Source organism: Musa acuminata, chromosome BXJ2-6 (genome assembly GCF_036884655.1).
Source record: "Musa acuminata AAA Group cultivar baxijiao chromosome BXJ2-6, Cavendish_Baxijiao_AAA, whole genome shotgun sequence".
In the NCBI taxonomy this organism is placed as follows: domain Eukaryota; kingdom Viridiplantae; phylum Streptophyta; class Magnoliopsida; order Zingiberales; family Musaceae; genus Musa; species Musa acuminata.
In genome coordinates this window covers 38,780,553-38,796,032 of record NC_088343.1, presented here as the reverse complement: position 1 = coordinate 38,796,032, position 15,480 = coordinate 38,780,553, and the positions used below count along the sequence as shown (strand labels likewise).

At 38.9% G+C, this 15,480-nt stretch overlaps 2 protein-coding genes across 2 annotated transcripts; both read right to left on the bottom strand.

Annotated features, from left to right (window-relative positions):
• Positions 1–718: 718 nt before the first annotated feature.
• LOC135613656 (cytochrome P450 94B3-like) lies at positions 719–2,304 on the bottom strand. Its single transcript, XM_065110690.1, has one exon. It carries the CDS (start codon positions 2,260–2,262, stop codon positions 763–765), a length of 1,500 nt encoding a protein of 499 aa, XP_064966762.1. The 5' UTR covers positions 2,263–2,304; the 3' UTR covers positions 719–762.
• Positions 2,305–4,087: 1,783 nt separating this feature from the next.
• On the bottom strand, positions 4,088–14,524 carry LOC103989251 (ATPase family AAA domain-containing protein FIGL1). Its single transcript, XM_065114117.1, has 14 exons — positions 14,157–14,524; positions 13,124–13,262; positions 12,424–12,882; positions 10,705–10,952; positions 7,646–7,773; positions 7,449–7,567; positions 7,278–7,370; positions 6,342–6,443; positions 6,169–6,271; positions 5,911–5,994; positions 5,732–5,827; positions 5,503–5,630; positions 5,248–5,379; positions 4,088–4,962 (listed from the first exon to the last, which is right to left on the bottom strand). Exons 1-13 carry the CDS (start codon positions 14,513–14,515, stop codon positions 5,278–5,280), a joined length of 2,160 nt encoding a protein of 719 aa, XP_064970189.1. The 5' UTR covers positions 14,516–14,524; the 3' UTR covers positions 4,088–4,962; positions 5,248–5,277.
• Between the last annotated feature and the right edge of the window lie 956 nt (positions 14,525–15,480).

Genomic DNA, 15,480 nt, shown 5'->3' with positions numbered 1-15,480 from the left:
TCCAATATGTTGTCTTCCATGTTAGTTATGGATCAATTGTGACAGACTATTTTATGCAGAGAAACTTTGATGGCTGAGGTTTTTCTTGCTTCCTGTTGTATGAGATAGACTTTCCTGTTTGGTTCCTACCTTAATGATCCACTTCCCCATTCAATTATCCATCAACATGGAGCCAATTGCCAAAGGATACTGCCATCCAACAGATGCTTCAATTGGATACATTCACACACTTGAATCTCTAGTGATGATTGCTCTCTCTCTCTCTCTCTCTCTCTCTCTCTGTGATAATTATGTTGGGGTTTGGCTCCCATGCAGTTCATTTCTTGTTTGTGTCAGTCAGCAGCACAGAGAGCTAAGGAGACTTGAGCATTTAGCTCAGTGACAAAAGCTGAAGGGAATAGGTTTTCTACACTCAATTTATTTCCTGTGCTTGGACCCAATACAATTGCCATCCTAAATGGAGATGAACAGATCTCTGTGTTTGATTGCTTCCTACACTCTACTAATCCATTCTCTGATCAATACTTATTTTGTCACATAGAATATCAATACAATACTACTAACTTACTATCAATAAAAATATAAAAAAGGTTGAATAATAACAAGACAAACAAAGTTGGATCAATACATCTGTGATCCCACTGAATCTGATCCTTTCTTTTGGAGGTAAAGACCATCTTACTGTGAAGAAACCCTACATATCATCCCATGCATTCATTACCTTACGAATATTTTGCAGAAATTAGGTACTTAATTTTGCATTTAGAGAGAGCAGATAGACTCCATCTCTCCCCTCTTCTCGACCACCATGTGTAGCCCACCAGCCATGTGGGCGGTCAGCAGCGGCACCAGTGCCGGCCTCTGCTTCGCGCTCTCCTCCCTCCTCAACTCGAACTCTCTGAGCACCGACGCCGCGACGTACTTCATCTGAACAAACGCCATCTCCTTCCCCAAGCAGACCCTTGGCCCGGCTTGGAACACCGGGAACTTGAACGGCGACTGTCGCACCAACTCCCCGCTCTCCGACAACCACCTCCTGTAGTCGAACTCCATGCAGTTCTTTCCCCATAGCTTCTCTGACCTCCCCATGCCGTAGGGGAAGTACGTCACTCGATCGCCTTTCTTGATCCGAGTCCCGTCGGGCAGCGTGTCGTTGTAGGCTGCGTGCTTGGAGTCCCACAGCACCGGCGGGTACAGCCTCATGCACTCGCAGAGGCACGCTTCCAACACCTTCATATCCTTCAGTGCGTGGTAGTCTAATCGCCCTTTGGCTTGCTTCGCTTCTTTGGCGACCTCCGTTTCGGCCTCGGGATGGCACGAGAGGAGCCAGAAGAACCATGTCAGAGCGGCGGAGGTCGTGTCTTTCCCGGCCATCACGAAGCTGATGACCATGTCGCGGATCACCTCGTCCTTGTGGCCTCCGACGATGAGCCTCGACAAGAGGTCGTTGTGCTGCGTGCCCTTCTTGATCTCCGTCTTCCTCGTTCTAATTATCTCCATGACGGATGCATGGATTAGCTTCACCGCGGCACGAAGCTGGCCTTCGGAGCCGAGGCGGAGCGCGCGCTTGGCCTTCCACACCGCGAAGACCGGTGCAGCCCCTCGCTTAGCGCTGATGGCCGAGGCGACCTCGAAAGCATCAGCGAGTGGGGACTCGGGCAACGAGGCGTCGAGGAAGCCGGGGTCCGTCCCGAGCGAGACCTTGCAAATGGTATCGAAGGCGAAGCGGCGGAGCAGCTCTTGCATATCGACCACGCCGCGGTGGGCGCACGCCGACGACAGGATCGGTAGCAGCCTCTCTCCGGTCTCGAACTCGAGAGCATTGACGACGAAGTCGCACAGGGACCTGGTGCTGAACTCGTGGCTGGCGAGTTTGCGCTGAGTGTGCCAGAGCTCGCCGTCGGCGCTGAAGATTCCGCAACCGAGGAGGTCGCCGAGGATCTCGGTGAAGGGCCGGCCCTTGGGATAGTTAGGGAAGTTGGTCTTGAGTACATGTTCGACGTTCTCGGGGTTGGCAGTCACGATGGTCCGACGAGCCCCGAGGCGGCGCATGACGATCGTCTGCGTCGGCGAGGCCTCGAGGAGCTCGGTGTACCAGTCCAAGAGCCTGTGCCGGTTCTTATAGAACCGAATCAGACACCCAATGACGGGGTGCGTTTTGGGGCCATACGAAGAAGAAACAGCAGCAGAAGAGGAGAGAAGCCTCGATACCAGCAAGAATAAGAAGACGAAGGAAAACAGGAATGGGATGGCAATGGCCATTGAGTGTGGTAACGAAGGCTTTTGTTCTATAGAAGAGAGAGATTTGAGGTCAGGTGTCGGTTGAGAGACAACGGGAAGAGAAAGGATTCTGTTGCCTTATATAGGGAGAGGAGAGGGTACGCTTCATGTCGCAACTAAAGCCGGAATGTAAGCCACGATCGGAGAAACGATATCGGCAATGGTCAAGCGCACGCACCACAAGAGGAGCATATGTGGACCACTCGGAGTACATGTCGTGATTTAAGTCATGAATGTGATTCAAGCAGCAATTGGCTTTTCAGGAGCACGTGCGAAGGTGATCGGGCCAAGACACTCGCTTTCAATTGCGCATCACGTGCGCCCTTTACATTACACCTCGAGTCGGGTATAATATAACATCATGATGGCAAAGCAATTTTATTTTTATTTTCTTTGAAAAAAAATAATATAACAACGTGCATAGATGGCATCAGAACTTGTGCTCCATCGAGCACTGGAAATCGAAAATGTGAGCATAAAAGATTGAGTCCAAATTTGGACACCTTCAAATTGAACTTTATATTTTGTTTAGATTCACATACTAATTGGATGCATGTGTAATATAAAACTAGCTAACCTATTAATTTCGTTAAATTTAGATCACTAATCAAAATATTTAGATTAAAATTGACAATAGATTAGTGAATCCTTTAACTTTCTCCATGAATAATTATTTTTTATTTAAATTATTTATTATACATCAATATTAAATTGACTCTAATATCATTTATCATTATTTAGGTTTGATAGAGTAATTGGTTTATCAACTTTATTAAATTTCAATCATTAATCAAAATATTTAAGTTAAAATTAATAATAATACATATATCGTATCTTTATAAATTAATTTTAATTTTATTATTTTAAATATGAGACTAATCAAAGTGTTAAAAATAAATGACATAAAGATGCGCGTGATATATCATACCTTAAATCAATATAAAAAAGTACAAGTTCATAGCTGAAGGGCCGGCAGCGTTCCTTCCAACCACCGCAGTCCATGTTAGCTCGAATGCGGCATAGACAGGAGCATGATGTGTCATCATGTACGTGTCTCTCTCTCTCTATGTGTCTCAATAAACTCTGCCGTCGAGAGCTCTATAGCGACACAAGCCAATATGACACTACTCAACGTGGAAACACCGATACTGTCAGTACGTGGTTTTGGATCGATAAAAAAATGCGGCAGAAAACAGAGACTGAAAAGTGCACAGCCGTTATTTTAGGCTTTGCACGTAGAAAATGTTGATACTCCATAACCAAAAGGCCCGGAGATATGAAATATTATCACGTTGTGATAGCGACATGATCACAGGAAAATATCAAGTGCCCTTGCGACTGTTTGGCTGGAACTGGAGAAGTCAATCCCAGTTCCGGCCACCGTCCATCGGTGTGAAGAAAAATGCTGTGTAAATATTTGTGTCACAGCACCACTGGTGCCGTCTTAGATTCATCTTTTATGGACCACTGTATCATCCCTTATCGATATCTTTCCTCAAGTTTCAAGACTGTTTTTGCAGTCACGTGTTGATTTGGGACCGTCAGCTGAGAGGTGATCACTCGATGTAGTGATGCAGCGACGAACACATCACTCTAGGGACTACGGTTTACTTCGCGGCTTCGCATGGAAAGGTTGGATAGATCAGTGGATGTTGACAACCCTTGACGCAGAAGAGTTGGAGGAGTTAATCTACAACGACAGAAATATGCACGTGAAAGAAGAGGCTAAAAGGAGACGAGTGTGGCTTACAAATAGCCTTCCACGGGAAGCTTTTGATACAACGTGCTTGGAAGGAAAACTTGCATAGTATGATGTGTTCTTCCTTATCTTGCTTCCGTCAGCATTTGGTCCATTGAAGAACAGAAGTCACCTGTATAACCCAAATAGACAGAAAAAAAAAAGAGAGAGGGTCTGAACTTCTGAATAAGAGAATTAACATAGATTGCAGTCAAATGAGTTAGGAATTAAAGAGTTGCCCTTCAAAAAGAAGCTACAAATCATGAAACCAAGTGTCATTTGCTTAATGTTGTCCATTCATTAGCAATTCACTTCAAATCATTTGCTCCAAGTAATTCTAAAAGGAAAGATTACCAGATGATAAAACCAGATGCAAATCTTGGAGTGATAAGGGTAAAACATCTGCAATGATTAACAGGAATTATCAACGAGAACAACTAGAGAGTTGGTGATCAGCAGGACTTTCTTGGAGCCATACAACACCTACCCAACCAATTTGCTCTTGACCACTAGTAACCGATGTTCCGATCATGATGTTTTGACTTGGGCAAAAAAGTGAAACTTTGAACACAGTCAATCAGTATTGCATACGCCTGAAGCTACATCAGGAATATCTACAATAACACAACTTAATTGGTCATCTCTATGCAAAAATGATGTGAGCATTGATATAAGGATTGCGTAATACATTACTGGAAATCTACAAACTCAAGTGAGCATATTGTTAATTAAATTCAATGCAAGCCAAGCCACCACACCCAAGTAACTTCAATTTTCTGGAGATCAACAGAAACAAAATCTCCTTACGGCTGATTCTCATACATGTAAATTGCTATTAACACAAATAATTGCAAGACCCCTACAGATACACATCTACGGGTAAAGATTGTTTAAAGAGCTTAAAGCATATCATGGATCCAACAACAGCTGGCCGTGGCAATTCCCTGCAAACAAAAAGTTAATCTAGGCCATTATATCATAAAACTCAATCTTGCCATTGTAACATGAAATTCATATTTAGTTCTCCTACAACAAGTACTCTTTATTAAGGTTAGAAGACAAACAAAGGTTGTTGCACTCTCATGGGACAACAATTAGAAACTCAAAGTTGAGAAACAAGAATCCAGATTACTGCAAATGAACTAGAAGAACTGCAAACACTATTTCACAGTAAAATATGACAGAAGAAAAATAAGCTGATTTGAGATGGCCCACCATCTACTACTTACTGTTCCCAGCGCATGTTGTTAATCAGATGGCTAAATCAACAAGCTCCCAAATTGTCTGTTCCACTCCTCATAGGTACTCAATTCATTCAAGGAAACAGAAGGTCTTACTTCTTGCATTGCATACTCAAAATCCTATACAATGGTATTCATCAAAAGAGTTTGTTCACGATGTGTATGAATTTGATGGAAAAATAAATTGCCTGCATCGAACCAACATGACAAAATGTAAACACTTGACTAAGCAGATTTTTTTACCTGACGAGTAACTGCCCGCATATCCTCTTTTCTAAGTTTTGTAATCTCAATGCCCTGTCTTAGAGCTTCTCTAAGTGGCCCCATAGATGCATCTTTTACAAGGTTTTTCATGTCTGATCCTGAATAACCTGAAAGGTTGAAGAAATAACAAAATTACTCAAAAATGTCTGTTTATAAGACAACAAGTTGCAGGTAAGTGTTATGGTGAACAATTAATTTCACTAATTACCTTCAGTTAATTTGCAGATTGCAATTATGTCTTCTTCTGAAAGCTTGAAGAGCCCATCCTTCTCCAAAAGATTACGAACAATCCAGGCTCTTGCTTCTTCAAACCGATTTTATAGAGGTTTGCAATGTTTCAAAATATTTTAAGAATATATCCAATAAAACCAAGAAAAAGAAAATCACCTGATGATGGAAGAGGTATATATAACCGTTTAGTTAGTCGCCTGCGAGCAGCTTCATCAAGCTCTTGCGGCCTATTAGTAGCTCCTGCATTGTTTTTCAAGCCATTGTCCAAAACAGAATTACTATAGCTACTTGTTTTCCAATTTGCAGCAATTATATATGGAAGATAGTAAAAAGAGCACAAACATTTGCAAACACTAAGAAAACAAAGTTGCCGCATACGACAAGCCATAACGTCCTGACCAAATATTAAATTACCTATTAGCAGAATTTGATCATTTCCACCGTCAAATCCTTCCATTTCAATCAAAAATTGTGTTTTAAGTCGCCTGCTTGACTCATGCTCACCCTCAGACTTTCGCTGTGGTAAAAAGAAATGTTAGGAAATATCAAATTTCTATTCAAATATAATTCAATCTGTCAGACAATACCTGTGACAATAGGGAGTCTATTTCATCCACGAATATGACAGCAGGCTGACGACAGCTGGCAACTCCAAAAAGTGCCCTGACTAACTTTTCCCCCTCACCAATCTACAGCACTCAATATAACAAAAACTCACATGAAATAATATGTCTGTGCATATTCCATTGTGCAATAAGAAATTTAATAGCAAAGAACATGCAGCAAATAAAGTTTGACAAAGAAGATCATGAAAAATTATCCAGTGAATTACTAATTTCTGTTACTTTTCATATTGTATCAGCAGCTTGGTCAACAATTTATCAAGAAAAGATGTTTAAACAGTGAGTTGTAAATTGATACTTCTTGCATTTTTAATGTGTCTCACATATTAACGTAGCTGTAGATATAACCCTAAATCTAGCCATAAATATAGATGCATATGTACTATGCAAGAACATTATAATTGATGAATAATTGTGCTTATTACACTGAGTTCTTGTTCAGAATGATGTTTATTCACAAAACAAATTTAATTTATCCGGTACATGAGCTTTTACATACATATTTCTTCCCAGAGAAAGTGGTCCAAGTTGACTATAAAAAGAGATCTGCATAACAGTTCAAATTTAACCAACATAGTTCCAAAAGAACAAAAGTGCATGATGTTCATAGTTACAGCCACCGAATGACTCAAATCTCATCTTAACTAAAGACTTGAGCCCCAAAAGGTGGTATTGACACACATCAGGAAAGACATTTCATGATGCACCACCCTGTTTCCCCCTTCACACATGCTTCATCAGTCTGTCCGAGACTCAAGTCAGGATGTGAAGTAGCAAACTTCAAGCAATGATCATCTTTCAAATCAGTATAAAATCATTATCCACAATATTTAAAAAGGCAAAACCTTTTAATTAATAGCAAATAAATAAAAAGAAATCAAGCACCACCATTTTACGTACCCACTTGCTCGTCAACGAACTTGCTGATATATAGAAAAAAGTTGCTTTTGCCTCTCCAGCAATGGCTTTTCCAATCATTGTTTTACCTGTTCCCTATAATCATGTAGCATTCAGTTAGAATTTGATGCTGCTATTGTAGGATATGCATTTATTTGACTAAAATATACTTACAGGAGGACCAAATAACAGTAGACCTCTTCCTGGAGAACGACAACCATGAAATATGTCAGGACGTAAAAGAGGCCATATTACCATCTCTGTCACACATTTCTTAGCATGCTCCAAGCCAGCTGAATTAAAACAATGGTGAGAATATATCATAGGATTGGCAATTTCTGAAGACAAAAAATTTGACTGTATCTAATTACCTATGTCATCCCACCGGACATTAGGGTCTTTATCCATTATCTCATTACTTACATGTTCAATAAGACGAGGTTCCAAGTTCCTCAACTTCTCAGGCAGTTCACCATCAGGGCCACACAACATTTCTATACTGGAAACAGAACCTCAAAGTTAAGAAACTTGGAATTATTAAGAATAGAGGACATTGACCACATTAAATCCTGGAAATTGAATATGCAGAATCCTTTGCATCCCAATACATAATCTGATATTTCAAATGCCAATTCAAAGATAAAACTAAATAACTCAAAAATTATATGTAACAGCTACACCACATTGATAGAAATTATCTTATAAAACTAAATAAACTCAAAATAATATGTATAAGTCATGTTGGATTGGTTGAAATTATTCTTTTGTTCTTATAATGTTTAAAATCTCTGTCCCATGCCAATATGGTCTTGGATGGATCAATATACACACACTTGGAATGAATCAGTATTGCATGGACCAAAGAGAAAAAGAAATTTGGGAGGACGTGGAAGAGAAGGAGAAAAAGGAGACAGAGGAGAAGGCTTATGGATAAAAGGAGGAGGAGTGATCCGAATGAGGAGCAAACGATGTTGAGAAACAGAGGAGGCGGCGACAGGGACGAATAGGTGGTAGAGGGGAGAAAGAGAATGTGTGTGATGGAACACGAGAGAAAGAAAAAGAATAAAAGACAGCAGTTTGAATTATAAGTATTTGGCAGTTAGCTTACTGGCTGGTTCAGCTCGGTACCAAACTGTTTACCATTGGATAAGACTAGTACAATAAGTTTATTAAGCAACGCAACTCATACTAGATCGAGCCAAACAAAATTCTTGGGTCATGCTCTGGTTGACTGTTGGTTTTGTGAATCCTGGCTCGTATAGACTGGTACAAAATGTCACAAATCGCTTGCGCAAGCCTATAATACTTGAAAACTTGTCTGCACAAGTTGTCCGTTATTTTGGTTTATGTCCATCATAGGTAGCTTATAAGAGGCTTTGCAGTAGACTTGACAACCCCATTTTGGTTGAGTCTTTTAGCCATTAAGACTTGTAAGTGAGGCTCACAAGGGGTGGTCGAACATGGGTAAAACTGCACCAAAAATAGAACCTTTAAACAGCACTGTGCAGTTATTTTCCTTGTAAAGAGATGACTTGTGAAATGCTAATCATCTCGAAACCCTGGAATCCCTGGCGGGCATAGGACTGGGTGGGTCACATGTCTTGTAACAGAATGTGGGAATGTCGTGTGGGCACTCGTGCATAGAGACTTTGAGCAGAGAGGTCTAGGCTTGGACTCCTTGCTGCACGATTGATCCGAGCTAGCGAAGGTGTCCATTTTGCTAATGAAGTATGTTATCCACTTATGCTTGTGCAATCCTGAGTTACACTTCAGTAGAGCGACAATGACATTTTGCCCCCACGAATTCACTTTTCACTATTTAATTTTCCTTCTGTGCAGGTCGTTATTGGATTACATAAGGTTATAGGGAAGTTAAACCTTTGCGAGCAAGTGACATAGAGGTGTCACATGGCTTACGCAAGACTAGCTAAATCCATGACATGATGGTATTTTAAAATTTGTTCTTACTATATATCATAGCCAGAGATGTGAAGTCAGTGATCTCTCTATTTCAGTAGTTTGTTTTTTGGTTGAAGCAACTCGAGCAACTGTCATTTCAAATAAATGTTCCCTATAATTAACAACAAGTATCACACAACATTCTTTTTTCCTATCTTGAAAAGCTTTGCTAAAGAAATAAGACAGATCCTTTCCATTAAAGATGTGACATAAACCTGGGGCAAAACAATACAGAAAAAAGTGAGATTCCTTAAATATAGGGTTTTGTTCATACCAAATGTAAAAGATGCAAGCATGAGAGCTTTCATGATATTAATTGATACATTTATGATGTTTAGTGCATATTGAACTCTTATCTCTAAATGGTTTCTCAAACCTGTAAGTTTCATTGAGAAGGTTCCCTTTTGCACAAGCCAAGGCTACTACCTAAGGAATTGAAACTACTTACTGGAATTTGCAAGAACATTAAAATTCACCTTTGGGCAAGAGTCACCATCTGAATTAGTACCTCTATTCCACAAAAAGATCATTTAGCATGCACTTGTCTCCAAACAAAAAACGCAGTGTGGCTAACCTAAATTTTCTTTATTTTTCTCCATATCAAGTTAGTAATTTACTTCTTATCTCCTTTGCTCGTGAATACACAGCTTAAGATAGATTGCTCCATTGGATGATTACATTAGGAGTTATGATGAAGTTAATATCAAGGACAAAATTATTTAGGAGATGATACAGCAAACTATCTCAAAATAATTTTGACACAAAGATCAAGCATGTCTCAATTAAAATGGGGCATGTCCATGTCATCAGAAGAACAGTTGATTAGATAGACACCAAATTGTTAATAATGATGTTATTGATAACAATAAAGACATAATTTCAGTTGATCAGTTGTATTTAAACTATAAAGATTTGAATAATGTGGTAAATTGAATGATGGCCATCTAACTTGAACTGAGGAAGAAATTTCAACATAGAAATCAATGGCATTGCTATCGGCAAGTCTAAATTGACCAGTTTTTTCCCTTCTTTTGCCACACAAGTTTCTTAATTTTCGTAAGTCTCATTGTTTTCTGCTTTTGGTTAAAACAATGATGCAGAAATTCAATTGCAATCTCAAAATTCTAGCAACAAACTTAAAACTATTCCCTGGTTGTTGACCCTAATAGCTGAACTGATTAGCGATGTTGTAACCAACCTTTTCTGAATTTCCATTAAAAAACCATCCTCCAGAGAATTTAATTGGATAGACAAAATATTTAGTTTACATTAGTGTCATAAAACTAATGCATGAACGCTATGCTCCATAAACCTACTCGAGCTGAATTTAGAGAATTTTATTCAATAAAATACCCTATTTCAGTGACATTTGATTATACATGACTTATATCTTATAAAGACAGAAAACTAAGATAAAGGTTTGAATATAGACTGTAACTAACAAGACATAAAATAGTCAGGTGATACCAACCATTTTCTTGTTGAATCTTGCAGAGCATCATCACACTGCCCTGAAATCCTTGGGCTAATCATATTACCTGTATTGCCTCCACTGGATCTGATAGGTGGGACAAAGTTACCTCGAACACCACGACGGGTAACATTGCCATACCTCATGCCATAGTTTCTCACATTCCCAAATGAATTATTATTGACTTGCGGTGACACAGAGGCATTTGCAGGGCCCATTGAACAAGGTCTTTGCTTAGCATCCATTTCCTAAGGACACAAGAAGGTTTATTAAAAGGCTACACTTATGTGTCCTTTTGTATGATGCTCAAGTCAAACAAGATATAAACTTACAAACTTCCAAAAACCTAATTATAACAACCAATAATTTAACAGAAAAAATTCCACATGTAAGGTTTTCACTGCTTATGATAATAATGGCAACACTCAACATGAAGGATCAAACCAGTAAGGAACTAGTATATCAAACTTCTCTGATCACGTGCTAACCCTCTTAGGCCCATGTATCATATATCTGGACTGATGGGTTATAGATTATACAAAAGAGGTGGCAAAAGTCTTCCCAGAATCAATGTCATATAGTTCCATACCAATCTCCAGAACAGATTAATCTTCAAAGCTACAAGCTTCTCATAAATATAAAGGGAGTTGAAGCAAATGATCGCATTATACCACTGCTAACATTAGACCTTACATAAAAATTACTGAAAACTTTTAGATGTTCTGCATACGAATAGACAATTTATACATAATAAAAGAAACATGCCATGCACTAGCAAACATAGAATAGATAGAGTCCACAAAAGATCTTTTTAAAAATGAAACTATATAGCAATTACAATAAGCATCAGAAAGAAACCATAAAAGAAAGTGTGGTCTTCTAAACCTTGTTTCTCTTTGCAGCATATAACTAGTCTTTGCATTCACAAGAAGTTCTTCAAACTTACAGTATATAAATCAACTCACAACTCACTTCACCTCACAACCACCTTAATGTATGTTTAATCTCAGCTTGCACTTACTCCTGAAGATATGATGCTTAGTATGTGTTCATAAGTAGAAAGACTTAAAAAATTAGCAAATATAAGATCTTGGTATGCTTTCACACACTGTATAGGTACCTCATTTTACAGGTACACATGATAATCTTCATTGCTGATTAGTTGCATAAATCAGTCACTTGAAACTTCCAATTTAACTAATTAAAGCTATCTTTATCACTATTATTTCCAGAGAATTTGGTGATGCCTTAAAAGAAACAGGAAAAAACTTTTGAATGTTTCACCCTTAAGAGTACCAATTTGCAAATTTCTCCTTAAGATGTACATATTTTCATTCCCTTAATCTAAAATATTTTTATGTCCACTTAGGCTTCTAGAGTCAAGAGTAGCACAAATATGAAGTTGCAACCTGCAAGTTGTAATTCATAATATGGCATGTGTTAGAAATCCAAATAGTTGACGATAAGTTACATATGATAAACTTAAAAGTTAAAACTGCATAAAAGGGAGAGCTTCTGAAAGATTAGTGTACAGAATCTGTGTACAAAAAAGAGCTCAGCATATTGAAAATATGTAAGAAATGAAGCACAAGAAATATGATTACTTAATGTTAAATATGGCCTCTTAAGGTGAGTTGACAAATGTTTACAATCCCACTAAGAGATAAGTAACAGTGGTCTTGAGAATAATAAAACACCAAATGATTACTAAATAATTACCAATTTTGTCCTTGCGGTCACAAATCCATGGTGAGAAATATCTAGACTAGCTTCTTCATTACTTGAAGGAGACTTTGCATTTTCACAAATTGGACTTGTAAATTCTGAGTGCCGGTGCTTTGATCTTGAAGTCATTCCATGTGGTTTTTCTATCTCTTCACCTTGCAAACAAACAGGGCCATCTTTGTTTTTCAAAGAGTTATTGCTACTTGTCTTTTCATTGTCAAAAACAGTGCACTCTTGAGGAATGTCACTTTGGCAATTCCGAACTGTCTTGTAAGTCGCATTATCTGGATTTGAGGGTTTATTGCCATATATTGATGTTATTTTTGTCTGTGTCATAAGCTTTGCCGTATGGATGCTTGACTTTTCATGTTGTTTATCCAGTATCCTCTGGTTTTCCTTGATATCAGAACCTTTAACAGCCGAAGAATTGCTACATGATGATGTGTTGTTGATCTGCTAAAACAAAAACAGAACTTATTGATTATGGAATCAATATCTACTGAGTAGTGAGTACAAGACATGATGAGCTTCGTTTCACTCTTTTGCAATCACAGCCAAATAAATTCAAGATGGGAAAGTCTTTCATTGTCCAAAACAACATTAGTAACCTACAAATAGGCATGCATATTTTTCAGTAAATTAATAAAGACCACTCCTCAATCTGAATGAACATAAAAATCACATAAGTCCATACCAAATCTCCAGCAACATTTTCTTTGGACTTATTGATGAAAGTTCGGAAATACTTGGACTCCTTAATCTTCTCGATGTCAACATCTCCTTTTTTAAAAAAAATACAACCAACATCTTTTCTTGCTTGTTCAAATGCCTGTCTGAATCCATAAGATACTACATTTAGGGAAAAAAATCCTGAAGGGAAATTTTAACTATTATCAAGCTTAAAAAGTACATCAAAGTAAATTAAACATAAATTGTTACTGTCTTCTATAATCAATCAACAACAGTGAACAATTAATTATGTAACATTTAAGAATATTGTAGTTTGGTGCTGCTGTTTATTAAAGCCACTCATGTAGAGCAACAACATTCAGCCATATCAACTTCATGACATTATACCTACGATGAAATAGGCACCATCTTAGTATAATTCTTTATGCTGAAGTGCTTTAGCAAATGTAATATAGCATTGGAGCCCTTCATTCCATTCAGTTTTCACTTACCAATCTTACATTTTTGGATCTAAATATCAGATTTAATCAACGTCTCCTCTATCTCCTTTTTAATGACAATACAGACTATTTAACTTTTTTTAAACATTGAATATCAATGCTATCAATGGTCATTAAAGTTGCTCATACAATTACTGACTTCCTATTAATGGATTTATATTAGAGAGATAAGAGGCAGCTTAAAATTGGCTCAATCCATCACAAATAACCTAATCTCCAGTTGCACTTTACTCTCAGCTGAGCGCCAAGCATGACCATAATGGTTTACAACATTGAGTAGCTCTAATCCATTCCACTGAGCCAAAAATTCAAATCCGCATTGATCTTTTTTTTTTGTCTTAAAATTCATCTTTCTTTTTTCCCTAAACCGATTTCATTAAGACAGTGGAGATCAGCAAGTTTCGGCCTCATATTCGAATAGACACCAAAATGATTCAAACAGCAACCAACAAATCATAGCTCAAGTACTCAACAAACAGCACGGATAGCAACCGATTTCCTGAATATATCAAAAGAGGAAGCGCGAGAGGTACACACCGATCCGAGTCGACAGCGAGGGCGCGGGAGGCGGCGGCGAGCTTGGAGGAAGCCTCGGCGCGGATGGGACTGACGAAGGAAGCGTCAATGGGGTTTCTCGCCTGTGAGTCGAGGAAGCCGATGAGGCGGAGAGCGAGGGTTCCGGCGGCGGCGTGATCGCCCCGCTCCAGGGCGAGATCGGCGCCGAACAGGAGGGATTGGAGCCGCTTCAGTTTAACGTCGACCTCCTTTCTCCAATTATTCGTGGCGGAGGCCGAACTCTTCCCTTCTTCACCCTCCCCTCCGCTCCTCTCCTCAGCCATTTCTCTCTGCGTCGTCGCTTCTTTCCCTCTCTCACTGCTTTCGACTGTCGGTATCATCGAGCCCGATTCGATCGCGCGGGCTTTGCTAGCGGAATCGAAATGACGGACTTGACCCTACGAGGATAAAGAAACTTCATGATAAGCACCACCACGGTCCGATTTTGGACCGATTTGGTTCGACCTGGCCGGGACCGGTTCACGGCCTGTTCTTTTTTCTATTCAAAAAGAAAAATAATTCTTGTTTAGAAATGTAACAATCTATCATAACTGAAATTTACCACAGAAATAATAATAATCAGTAAAATGATAGTGAGATTTTTCTTTATCCTCTCCTAGCTTCAAATTATTTTTTTTCCTAAGATTTCCTTCAAGAGGATATTAAGATAAATATTTTAAGATCAATCATAACGATTAGAAAATTAAAACTTGAGTAAGGATTTAGCATTTTACTTGGATTTAATTTTCTCTCTCACACACATAATATATATATATATATATAAGTAATTTTTTTATTAAAAAATCCTTATATTTGATCAATTCTTAAGAGTACTTCTATTTTAAAAATTTTTCATATAATATTTTTTTTATAAATAATCATTGTACTCGTTCTACCCATCGGACCCACCTTCGCCCTATGCCATTGTTCTACAATGCCTTCGTCATTACCTTACCTCCCATCTACTTCTCTAAACCTATTATAGAAAGACTCATTATGGCCTCTATAGTCCTCCTTCCTCATCGCAAGGCCTCCTTCCATGGAGGCACAATGACGAAAGTGAAACCTCCACCTCTATTGAACTCATCTAGTGACATAAGTACAATGACCACCACTACCCCCACCAACATAGGCACAGCTTATATAGCCCCTCCGCTTACAATGAGAGCAATGCTTCTTTATTCACCAAACTCACCAAGCGATAGAGTTGCAGTAGCCCTCGTCAAACCTTCCCCCACCCCCACCTTTCTTACGCCCTATGATAGCGGCCACTTACACCCTTGCTCACATGAGGGTGACAAGGACC